The sequence below is a fragment of the Pleurodeles waltl genome, chromosome 3_1 (assembly GCF_031143425.1).
Source record: "Pleurodeles waltl isolate 20211129_DDA chromosome 3_1, aPleWal1.hap1.20221129, whole genome shotgun sequence".
Classification (NCBI taxonomy): domain Eukaryota; kingdom Metazoa; phylum Chordata; class Amphibia; order Caudata; family Salamandridae; genus Pleurodeles; species Pleurodeles waltl.
In genome coordinates, this window is record NC_090440.1 from 1,494,993,477 (window position 1) to 1,495,006,806 (window position 13,330).

A 13,330-nucleotide genomic window follows, 5' to 3' on the forward strand; every position below is an offset into this window, starting at 1 on the left:
TGAGCAAGTAAATGAAATGCAGATTCTTTTCTAGGAATGATGTAATCCTCAGTAGAGACATATCTACCAGTATTGTTACCATGGGTGTGAGAGGCTTCACTGTGTCTTTCAGCATTTGCAGTTTCTTTTTCAGGCCCACTTGTTGGTTTACTGCCTGCTGGCTATAGGCTGGGATTGTGTTTATTTTGCTAGGGGAAGTATCAGGAAGGGGTCTGTCAGTGGTAGTGGCCAAAAATCAACTACTTTGAATGAAGCATGAACCCATATAAATTGAGACAGTCTCTCTCACACTTTCCATGCTCAATATAACCCGAACACGATCACTGACAAGGGGCCCTGGAGACAAATGCTGAAAGCATGAAACTCAAAACGTGGTCCCATAATTTAGCCCTCGGGCTTCTTTGTGAGGTGGTGTTAGAAATGGGGTCCTAGTTGGCAGTGGTTTGTACTATGTCCAAGTAAGGACCATGACCCTAGCCAGGGTCATGGGGTCACAGGGCTAAGATAACCCCTGCTCTTCCCCTTGGTTGCTTGGCTCAAGCAGTTAGGTTTACCTCAGAGACTATGTGTAAAGTATCTGTACATACACATAGTAACACAGTTTACTTCACACCAGTTTAGAAAAATAGCCAATTTTGATCTCAGTAAATCACGACCAAAACTGCAAAAATCCAACATATACAAGTAAAGATCTACAATTTCAAGGATTAAATTTAATATAACCCTTAGAAACACACTAGCTTCAATTGGGTCTATCTCAATGACTTGATGGAGTCACTTCCAATAGTCCGGCACCTCCCGCAACTGAGCACTGGGCAGCTATGTAGTCGTATAGACCTCAGTAACAGTGCCTTGGAAAACGAAGAGGAAACAAAGACATGGCATGCAATTGGGGAGGTGAGGTGTCGCTGTATCCGCTATGGCATCAGTTCCTTACTGCTATTGGGGATGTGAGGCATCTGTACCTTACTGCTAGGCAGAGGAGGTGAGATGTTGGCTCCTTACGGTTGCAGAGAAGGTGATGCAGCATTGGCAGCGAGGCGTCGGTTCCTTATGACAAGGCAGGATCTATGAATCCAGCAGTACAAGATATGAGGCATCGACTTTGAGGTGTGGTGATGACACCACTGTGACACAGGTGCTGCTGTGGAGTCGGGTGCCACGGATGTCGGTGACACACCACTCTTGATTCTTGCTGTGGTGGGACTTTGGAGGCGCTGCTGCAGGGCTTGCGTTGTAGGTCACGGTCATTGCACTCAGCAGAGACCACATTTCCAATGCAGGCAGTGACATTCGGCCGGAGAGCAGTGCCAGTTCCAAAGCAGTTCACAAAGTTGATGTACTAGTTTCCTCCTTGTTGCACCAGAACTCACACCCAGGGGCCCATGAACTGGATTTGGCACCCTTTGGCAAGTCAGGACTCCCAGCAAGAGAGCAAGAGAGCCCAAGTGCTGGCAGATGAAGTATTTGATGTCCCTGAGACTCCTTAACAGGAGGCAATGCCTTGGAGAACCTTTGGAAGCCTGATGTAGAAAGGCAAGTCCAGTCCTTTAACTCCCAGGATAGAAGTAGCAGGAGAGCACAACAAAGCCACAGGCAGAGGGGAAATCCTCCTACAGCATCCATTTCTTCTTCCATGTTGTCCAGGAAGATTCTTACTATATGGTATCAGAGGACCAGTACTTATACCCATTTCTGTCTTTGAAGTAGTCTTTGTAGTGAACACGACCCTGCCTTTCCATGCCTTGGCCCCAGACACGCTCCAGGGGTTTGAAGACTGCTTTTGTATGAGGACAGGTACAGCCTTATTCAAGTGCAAGGGTCAGCTACTCCCACTACTGTAGCTCAGGTAGACCAATCAGCCTTGTGAGGTGCCATCAGGAAAAGCGGGGCACACCTCAGCTTCCTTTGTGTGACTATCTAGAGTAAATGCACAAACAGCCCAACTGTCATCCTGACCCAGATGTGTGTTCAGCAAACAGGTGGAGGCAGACAATGGTTAAGCAAGAAAATTGTCATTTTCTAAAAGTGGCATTTTCAAACCTACAGTTCAAAAACCAACTTCACCAAAAAACATAGTTTTAAATTATGAGTTCGGAGACCCCAAACTCCATGTCTTTATCCGCGACCAATGGGAAATTACACTTTCAAAGCAGTCCCTATTTTACCATATGGGAGAGATAGACTTTGCGGTAGTGAACACCAAGTTTAGTGGTATCTCACTATCAGAGTATGTAAAGCACACTATACATGTCATACATTTGGAATACATTGCCCCCTGTCCATGGGGCCACCTTGGGTCGATTTTAGTCGTACAAGGGAAGGTGTGGCTGCAATTGCCAGGTTGAAATGGTAGTTTAAGACTGCACACACAGACACTGCAATGGCAAGCCTGAGTCTTGTTTGCAGGACTACTCATGTGGAAGGCACAACCAGTGCTACAGGCCCACTAGTAGCACTTGGTTTACGGGCCCATAGCACATCTGGTTTCACTATACCAGGGACTTACTAGTAAATCAAATATGCCAATAACGGAGAAACCAATCACCAATACATTTTAGACAGAGTGCATATGCTATTTAGCACTGGTTAGCAGTGGCAAAGTACTCAGAGCCCTAAAGTCAACAAAACAGATCTGAAGAAAATAGGAGGAGGAAGACAAAATGTTTGGGGATAACCCTGCAAAAAGGGCTAGGCTCAACAGGGGGTATGAAGGGTCTCAAAGAAAGAACTGTGACTAGGACACTTTAGACAATTTGCCAACTAATGCAAAGTCACATTTTCACTCATTATAAGTGTGGTTCTTACGGTGGTCAGTCAATTTAAATGCCCATTCAAAATTGCCTGGTCATTGTTGCACGTTAGGGTCCTGATTACAGAATTGGTGATGTTAGACTTGGCACCCTTGGCGTGGTCTCCCCTAAGTTTTTGCCTCTGTTTCCCAGGTTGTAGATGTGTTCTGGACTCAGTTTTTTTGCAGTTTTTGATCCTCTAGGCACGTTACCACTGCTAAGCAGTGCTAAAGTGCAAGTGCTCCTATGTAAAATGTATATGCAATTGGATATCCATGATTGACATATTTGATTCACCTGTAAATCTCCTGTGAAGTGCACTAGAGGTGCCCAGGGCCTGTAAATCAAATGCTACTTGGTGGGCCTGTAGCACTGGTTGTGCCACCCACATATGTAGCCCTGTAAACATGGCTCAGACCTGCCACTGCAGTGTCTGTGTTTGCAGTTTTAAACTGCCAATTCGACTTGGCAAGTGTAACCACTTGCCAGGCCTAAACCTTCCTTTTTTATACATGTAAGGCACCCCTAAGGCAGGCCATAGGTAGCCCCATGGGCAGGGTGCAGTGTGTGTTAAAGGTGTGACATGTACTGATGTGTGTTACATGTCCGAACAGTTAAACACTGCTAAAATTAGCCGTCAATGTTGCAGGGCCTACCTCTCTCCCAGGTTTACATGGGGGCTGCCTTTAAATATCATTAAAGTGCAGATTCCCTTTGAGAGCTGATGAAGTGTGGAGTTTGGGGTCTCTGAACTCACATCTTTTAGTAAAGTTGTTTTTTAGATTGTTAGTTTGAAAATGCCACTTTTAAAAAGTAGGCATTTTCTTGCTTAAACCATTCTGTAACTCTGCCTGTTTGTGGATTGCCTGTCTGGGTCAGGTTGACAACTGGGCTGTTTGTGAATCCCCTTTAGACAGTGAGACAAAGGGAGCTGGGGTGTAGCCTGCACATCCTGATGAGTCATCTGTGCTCTTGTGGAAGGGAGGAGTGGTCACGCACACTTAAAAGGACTGTGCCTGCCCCCACACAATGCAGTCTCCAACCCACTGATGTGTGTCTGGGTCCTGGCCTGGGCAAGGCAGGCTCTTGTGAACAACAGAGACTTTCCTTTGAAGTATGCCTACATCAAAGGCAGAAAAGGGTATAAGTATTGGACCCAAAATCCATGAGAATTAGATCACTTCTAGAACCAGGAGGAACCGCTGCCAAGGAGAAGAGCTCAGGAGAAGTGCTGCCCCTGCCTGTGCTTTGTTGAGCTATCCTGCAGTTGCTGCTTCTGACTGTGAAATGGGACTAAGACTGGACTTTGTGGTATATTCCTGCTTATGAAGAATCTCCCAGGGCTTCAACTGAGCTAGCCTCCTGCTTTGAAGTCTCAGGGCCATCAAAGTCTTCCTCTGGCAGCACCTGGACTCTCTGCTAAGACTCCTGTGCTGCCAAGTGGTGCCCTATCTAGTCCCTGGGCCCTTGAAAGGTGAAGTTGGCAGACAAGTTCTGAAAATCCAGGCACAGAACGCCATACAGGAAAATTTTCCATGTACCACCTACAATGAGGCTGATAAAGGACGCGCCACCGGCCTCACAGATAAAATCGAGGCTCCAACTGCATCGCGGCTGGGAGGTCAACACATTGTGGATAGAGAAACAACACACAACACCCGCTTGCAGCTGCTGATAACGATGCAAACTCCATGCAGCAAGGTTTTCTAACACCATGCAAAAGGATTTTCTACGCAACGTCCCTGGGTGCCAAAGTCAACCCAACTCAGCGTGGATCCAAGGTGCCCCACCAAGAAATCAACGCATCCCTCTCTTGAGAGGGAGAAAAACGACTCATGGCCGACCCAACGAGAGAAGAAATGACGCTCGGCCTCCCTTGCGAAGAAGGAATCAAAGCATCGCTGCCTTTTTCAATGCATGCTCACCTATGAGGCTTTATTTTGGATGCTAATATTTTTGGCGCTAACCAGGTACTTTGTGCAAAATCAACGTTTCCATTGTTTTCTATGGAGCAAGACTCTTATTCTTTTGAAGATTCATATTTTAACTTGTGTATGTTGGATTTTTGTCATCTTGGTCTTGTTTAGTTTAGCTAAATATTGCCTATTTTTTCTCAACTGGTGTGGTGTCCATTTTGTAGTGTTTTCACTGTATTACTCTGTGTGTTGGTACAAATACCTGACTGCTTCTGCCACACTACCAAGGAGTTAGCAGGGGCTATCTAAGTGTGTTTCTCCCTTACCCTGACTAGAGTGAGGGTCCTTGTTTAGACAGGGGCCAACCAAAAAACCCATTTCTAACAGGCAGACTGTCCTGGTTTGTGCCAGACATACTTTTCATAAGATACATCTAACACAGTTCGGAATAGCGTGACCTATCATCACCATTGCACTGCCTTTAGGAAAGCTGCAAACTCATGCCTAATCCAGGTCAGCGCATTCAGTGAAAGACCACTTACAAGATGCTGCATTTTGTACTCTGTACTGAGCAGGGGCTCACCATCCGATTCCTGCCCTCACCACATCTTCAACAAAGCTAGCTCTGTCATCGCACCCCAACTCCAGAAGATCATCAACAGTTCCTTCAAGACTGCCTGCTTCCTGGAGAGCTGGAAACATGCCGAGATCAGAGCCCTCCTCAAGAAACCCAAGGTGGACCCAAAGGACCTCAAGAACTTCCGGCGCATCTCCTTGCTCCCCTTCTCGGCTAAAGTAATCGAGAAAATTGTCAAAAAATAACTGATCTGCTTCCTCAAGAACAACACTCTGGATTCATCCCAATCCAGTTTTCACAGCAACCACAACACCAAAACCGCCCTCATCGCTGGCAACAACGATATCAGGACCATACTTGACAACGGCAAAACTGCAGCCCTCATCCTCCTGGACCTCTCAGCCGCCTTCGACACAGCCTGCCTCTACACCCTACGCACACGCCTCAATGACGCAGGGTTCTAAGACAGAGCCCAGGACTGGATCACCTCATTCCTCACCGGCAGAACCCAGAGACTCCGACTCCCTCCATTCCTCTCTGAAGCCACCAAGATCATCTGTGGCGCACCCCAGGAGTCATGCCTCAGCCTGACCCTCTTTGACGTTTACATGGCTCCACTCGCAAACATCGTCCGATCTCACAACCTCAACATCATCTGATACACTGTTGGCACCCAGCTGATCCTCTCCCTCACCAAGGACCATGCCACCGCTAAAACCAACATCCACAAAGGAATGAAAACCATCTCTGAATGGGTGAAGAATAACTGCCTGAAACTGAATTCCAGCAAAACTGAGGTCCTCATCCTCAGCTCAACCCCCTCCGCTTGGGATGACTCCTGGTGGCCGGCCAGACTGGGAACCGTACCAACACTCCCCGACCACGCACGCAACCTGAGATTCATCCTGGACTCATTGCTATCAATGACCCAGCAAGTCAACGTCATCTCTTCCTCCTTCTTCAACACCCGCATGCTTCGGGAGATCCACAATTGGATCCCCACCGGAACCAGAAGGATGGTCACCCAAGCCCTCGTAGGCAGCAGACTGGACTACGGCAACACCAACTACACAGGAACCACAGCCAAGCTCCAGAAAAGACTGCAATGCATACAGAACACCTCTGCATGCCTCATCCTGGACATCCCCGCCACACCACATCACAGCCCACCTGAGAGACCTGCACTGGTTCCCCATCTACAAGAGAATCATGTTCAAACTACTCACCCACACCCACAAAGCACTGCACAACTCCGGACCAGAATATCTCAACGGATACCTCTCCTTCTACACCCCGAACCGACAGCTTCGCTCTGCTGACCTTGCCCTTGCCACCATCTCACGCATCCACAAAATGACCACTGGTGGCAGATCGTTCTCCCATCTCACCCCCAAGATGTGGAACACTCTTCCTATCCACCTGCGATAGACACAGAACCTATTAACCTTCAGGAGATACCTCAAGACATAGTTGTTCGAGCATTTGCAGCACCTCCCCTCAGCGCCTTGAGACCCTTACAGGTGAGTAGTGTGCTTTACAAATGCTTTGATTGATTGATTGATTCACCTGCAGGTGAGTGCTGGGTAAGTGCATCCACTTACCCAGTAATATTTTGGTGGGTACTTGGAACCCTCTTTCCCCACTGCAGAGAACTGCCCCCACGGACCACACTGAAGATACTGCACCTTTTTGTTGTGCACTCACAGTGCAGCTCCTAAGGGCGTGATTGCCTCTGTGCCTGTGTCAACAATAGGGCACGGGAACGGGGGCAAAGTCTTACCTTCATTTGTCTGGGATCACTCTCCCATGCATATGAAGGAATGCCCTCTTAAGATAGCACTGGCACTACATGTAAACTAATGCTAGCACTACATGTACACCAGCACTATCAGTTTTAGAGAAGGGTCGGCACAAGCATATGCAGCCTCTTCTGTAATACTATTGTGCCCCAGGGGTGAACAAAGCAGTTGCACATATCTGTTGCATCCCTAGGGCACTATGCATGTTAGACATGGAGGTTATCTACTGAACATTTTACAAAAACGCTAATGTGGCACAAAGTGTTGAAAGGCATTGTGTCAATTTACATAACATTAAAAAGGTCCAAATGAGCAGTGCAAAATAGTGAGGCTTTATGCCAGCCCACTCATAACTTTTACTTATCTAGCTCTTGGTTCAATGACTGGTGCAAGGAATATGGGGCCATATTTATACTTTTTGACGCAAAACTGCGCTATCGCAGTTTTGCGCCAAAAAGATTAGCGCCGGCTAATGCCATTATGAAGCGCCATGCGGGCGCCGTATTTATTGAATGGCTTTAGCCGGCGCTAGCAGACCGGCGCTGCCTGGTGTGCGTGGAAAAAAACCACGTACACCAGGCAGCGCCGGCGTTGGGGAAAATGGCGTTAGGGCGTCTTAAAATGGGGCAAGTCAGGTAGAGGCAAAAAAATCGCCTCCACCCGATTTGCGCCATTTTTAACGACGCCCAGATGCCATTTACATGACTCCTGTCTTAGTAAAGACAGGAGTCATGCCCCCTTGCCCAATGGCCATGCCCAGGGGACTTATGTCCCCTGGGCATGGTCATTGGGCATTGAGGCATGTAGGGGGGCACAAATCAGGCCCCCCTATGCCAAAAAAAAAAAAAAATTATACTTACCTGAACTTACCTGAATGTCCCTGGAATGGGTCCCTCCATCCTTGGGTGTCCTCCTGGGGTGGGCAAGGGTGGCAGGGGGGGTCCCTGGGGGCATGGGAGGGCAGCTGTGGGCTCATTTTGAGCCCACAGGTCCCTTAACGCCTGCCCTGGCCCAGGCGTTAAAAAGAGGCGCAAATGCAGGGTTTTTTGCCCCGTCCACTCCCGGGCGTGATTTTTGCCCGGGAGTATAAATACGAAGCATTTGCGTCGCAGTCATTTTTTTAGACGGGAACGCCTACCTTGCATCTCATTAACGCAAGGAAGGCATTCACGCAAAAAAATGACGCTCATTCCTCATACTTTGGCGCTAGACGCGTCTAACGCCAAAGTATAAATATGGAGTTAGTTTTGCGTCGAATTTGCGTCGAAAAAAACGACGCAAATTCGGCGCAAGCGGAGTATAAATATGCCCCATGATCTCTCTCCTACTGACAACTTTCTACACACGGTCTTCGTTGTTCGAGATCAATCCAAAGTTGGTTTTCTGGTACTTCTAATACAGGACTAAATATGGTCTGCATTTAACATAACTACACGTGGCACTTGGAGAGATGCCAACACATCACAATGGACGTGTGTTCATGAAAATAAAGTCAGCATAATTGGCCTAAGTGTAGAAACGAGATAAAAGGTGAGATCGTAAATGTATTCAAGATGCCGATACAATCAGAGATGCTAGTGGTTGACAAATCTCTAGCTCGTTCAGTCCAGCCTAAACACACCACTGATAGCTCATGACTAACGAGATCTCGTGGAACTCAGTGTGATCTGTGTCAAAATGACAGATGAAGTTGCTAATTGGACTTCGAAATCCAAAGGCTGTAGTAATATAAGCACCTTCTACAGTCCTAAATTGCACATTTTTCATACTAATGGAGAGCATAAGTAGCTTGCTGTGCTAGTGTTAATGGGACTGTCTATAATATAGATGTTTTCGTCAATATATTTTAATGGTGGGACCGTGATTCCAGTGTATTTAAATTCACCTGCGTTGTCCCAGGGAATGCCAATTAAAACGTGCTCTTCAACATCATAAAAAAAGCTATTCAGAGCGATAAAAACGGGCAATCCTAGTGAACTAAGTTGTGCACAAAAAAATCAGAGGATTGAAAAACAGGACACCTAGTAAAGAAACAGCCTCCCTCAAAGCACAGCAGCCTCAATTAATTTGCAACAGGTCGTTAATTTGATAATAATTTGCTCTTCATAGTAACTTTGAAGAATTAGGAAGTTCAGTTAGAAAAATTGAAAAGGTGAGGGGTCGAATGTATGCACTATTCAGAAACACTACAGTTTATTGTTTTTGCTCACTTTTGGGGATATTTACAAGGAATTGGCGCATCGTCTCCAATGCGCCAGGTTTCCTAGCATCGCCCTGTGCCCCATGGTGCATGTCAGACAATAGTGTCAACATTTTTTATGCTAATGTGCCACTTTGCTGGACTAGCACCAAAAATGTTGACACTAGTCCAGCAATGCTTGAGGAGGCCCTTTGGAAATAACTTAGCATCACTTTTAAACCTTCCCTCTTCAGGTGTTAAAAATGATGCTAGAATGGCACCGTAACATTTTGTAAATTTAGCTGTAACTTGTTTTTGGACTGCCCTATGGGGGAATCCCCCCTTGCATACATTATACCTGGTGCAGGTATAATGTGGTGCAAGTTTTTACAAAGTGGTGCAATGCTAGCATTGCACCACTTTGTAAATATGGTGCAGGGTGAGGGCTTTTAGTGCCACCGTAGCATAAAAAAATGATACTATGAAGGTACTAAGGGGCACTACTTATACAAATAAACCTTTTTCATGCTCCAGAAAGAACACTCATTCCACATTTACCAGTCCAGAATGACCAAGCTAGGTATGGGCACAATTGACAAAATGCAGCCAAAAATGAAACATGAGGGCCCCCCTGCACAGTACACAGAGAGGCCCCCCTCCAGACTTACTTAGGAGCTCTCAGGCCAAAGTACTGTGCTGGGGGCCCTCCCTGGAACTCAGGACCCCCCCCCCCACATCATGAGGGCTGTGGGGGCCTTTGTTACGCCACTGCTCCTCGGTAAAGCGCAGCTTGAGTCCTAAGACATAGCAAGCATTGCACCTGCTGGTGGGCGCTGCTTTTCCATTTTTGTCATCTCACAAAGAAAGGCAAAATAGTGATGAGCAAAATACCTGAATTATGTTCAGCCAGTTGCAATAAGTTCAGTGAACCTAGCTTTGCACTTAACAGTACATACTGCACTTTCATTTGTAATTATTTATTTGTGAAAACAGGAGAAATAATAACGCCAGGTAATACATTTTACTTTACTACCTCTTCTGAGGATAAAATAATGTGCACAATTAGGCAGAAAGCATATAGGGGGTCATTCCGACCCTGGGCGAGGGACCACGGAAGCACCACCAACAGGCTGGCGGTGCTTCCTAGCCCATTCTGACCGCGGCGGTAAAGCCGCGGTCAGAAAAGGGAATCCGGGGGTTTCCCGCCAGATTTCCCCTGCATGGGCTGAATCTCCATGGCGGCGCTGCAAGCAGCGCCGCCATGGAGATTCCGACCCCCTTCCCGCCACCCTGTTTCTGCCGGTTTTTACCGCCAGGAACAGGATGACGGGAACGGGTGTCGTGGGGCCCCTGGGGGCCCCTGCACTGCCCATGCCACTGGCATGGGCAGTGCAGGGGCCCCCTAACAGGGCCCCGTAAAGATTTTCACTGTCTGCATTGCAGACAGTGAAAATCGCGACGGGTGCGACTGCACCCGTCGCACCCCTGCAAATCCGCCGGCTACATTCGGAGCCGGCTTCATTGTTGCAGGGCCTTTCCTGCTGGGCCGGCGGGCGCTCCTTTGGCGGGCGCCCGCCGGCCCAGCGGGAAAGCCAGAATGGCCGCCGCGGTCTTTCGCCGGCCTGATTTTGGCGACCGCCGCCCGCCAAAGTCAGAACGAGGGCCATAGTGTATATGACCTGACTAAGTAAGGGGGGCTTAAAAATTAGACCACTTTGAATATTCCCATATTCTTTTTACAGTCTCACATTTTTCAGGTGGCATTTGCAGTGGGGGTGACATTTTCCTTTCAGCTGTCCCCTGGCACTGTATTACAGGAGGGTCATCTATAAGTTATTCCTTTGAACACACGATTTAATGGCTTGTTGACATCTGCCTGAACTGTTCACTTTTATAAACCACGAATACAACACACACTGCACTCTTAGTACTGACCCATGCATTTAATCAGTGTGGGAGAAGGTGACACCAATCATGGTTTATCCTGATAGAGTGAACATGAAACAGCTGTAAGAATACAAAGGGCAATACAAAGGCATCTCAGATAACTCACCTTGCTGTGCTTCTTTGTCATACACTTTCATATGAACAACTCCTGCAGTCTTATTCCTTAGAACAGCAAGGTCCCTTCCATCTTTTTTATTGCAGGTGCCCATTTGCGCTAAGTTATGGTCTGCCCACCACAGTTTCTTGTCTGAAGAAACAAATAATTGCAGATGATTAAAATAAGATTCTAAAAAACTTGAGTAGGAAGGAACAATAGAACAGCCCCACAGTATATTTAGAACACAATTACATAAATTCTAAGAAAAAGGAAAAAATACCTTTCTGACAAACAAGTTTCTGTTAACAGGGATGAGTGCAACAGTATAGGTCCCTGAGTGCACAGTGTGTAACATCGAATATTTGTGACAATTCCCGCAATGATTGAATGTAGCTCTTTCATCTTAAAAACTGACCTTAGGAGTAACAATAGGGTTTTACCAACCCCCAACTTACCTTCCTTAAAAAGTTCCCAGGCGTCTCAATGTTAGTAAAAATCCCACCACGTGGAACTGAGGCTTGATTCACAGAGGTAGGCTCACACTTTTGTGCAAGTTTACAGTTGTTTTCTATTCACAAACCTATTTTACGCGTGGTATCTGTAAGACTGCTGAGCCTCCACACATACGAAGATGAGGCTGTCTCATCTTTTTTATTTTCGGAGACTCCACAGTGGTAAAGATACCACTAGTAAAATTCATTTTTGTATAGCAAAGAATCGTACATTTTACCTTTGTGAATCAGCATCAGTGTCTCTGTGATAATTAAATCACCCCAAGTTGTCCTCACTGAGACACAATAAACATCTGGGACTATATCATGAACACTAGTACAAACACAGGAGAGACCGGGCGCCAATTTGTAGGACGTAATGGCTACTACAGATATCCATTTAACTATAAAACTCCAAGAATTAACATAAGAACTGCACCCTGGTCATGGGCAGGAATTTGCCAGTATTGCTTGGTGTTTCTGAGCTGTGCTTTCTTCAGCACAGTTTAGACATTATGATTCGTAAAAACATTCCCAAGGCCGCATTCTGTGGCTGTGAGCAAAGTTGATGATGTACTCTGTAGCCATTAATGTTCCAGTCGAATGAGAGACGATGCTATATTTTTTCAACCCATCCGGCAGAAGGAGCAGCCGTAAAACGTCACAGCTTTTGTATTAATGGAAACGCATCAAAGGCTGCAGCTTTTTGGGAACTATAACTTCATTTTCATTGTATGAGACGTAAAGGGCCTATTCACTGAGATTTGTAGGAGAAGATAGTTGATTGAGCAGCCATTAATGCTGAGAGGATTTTTCCTTAAGCAAAATGTCCGTTGCTGAGAAATATGACGTCTGGTGATTATGTAATCCCTATAAGGTATGTAAATGGAGTACTATAACTAGAGTAGTATTAACTTCTGCTTTGAATCAGTGGCAGAACCATATTTAGCACAAAATTAAAACAGGTATTGTTATCATTGAATTGGATCTGAAAGGCTTGACTATTACACGGAAGGGCAACCTGGCATTAGGAACACCATTGTGAGTGAAGAAAAGCAACAGGAAAACATAAGGGATCAATTTAGGATTAAAAAGTCAAGTTTGAAGTTTCTTCCTGAAGATGGGGGTCTGATGAAGTGTGTCGTGATTCAAATGTCACACCCAGGAAAGAGAAAGTTCAACCTCCAATGTGGGTACGCTTGATATATGGAGTGCAGATTCAGTTGGTGTTAGCTCCTCTTAAAAGTGAGGAGACTGATAAGGAAGAATATGTTTTGAATAGATAGAACCTTTCTTTGAGAAATTTTCGAATGTGATGCATCATAATTCTTTCAAACTGGACCACTTGTCTGTAGAAGCAATGAAAATCCTTCAACTGAGAAGAGATAGAGTGCTGAGAGGGACGGTATATTTAGAATAAGGCATACTGCTAAATTTTACATAAACTAAGGCTAATGTAAAAAGTAATTCAAAAGTTTGAGGTATAAAATGTCGCCATGACCTAGCCACGATCAAGACAGTGAAGATACAAT

At 46.1% G+C, this 13,330-nt stretch overlaps 1 protein-coding gene across 1 annotated transcript in view; it reads right to left on the bottom strand.

Moving 5' to 3' along the window:
- Window positions 1–13,330, bottom strand: part of LRP1B (LDL receptor related protein 1B) — a 4,500,992-nt gene that overhangs the window by 1,409,204 nt on the left and 3,078,458 nt on the right. The window contains exon 33 of the mRNA XM_069225083.1: window positions 11,317–11,457. Within this exon, the coding sequence (XP_069081184.1) occupies window positions 11,317–11,457 (141 nt within the window). The remainder of the gene's footprint in view (window positions 1–11,316; window positions 11,458–13,330) is intronic.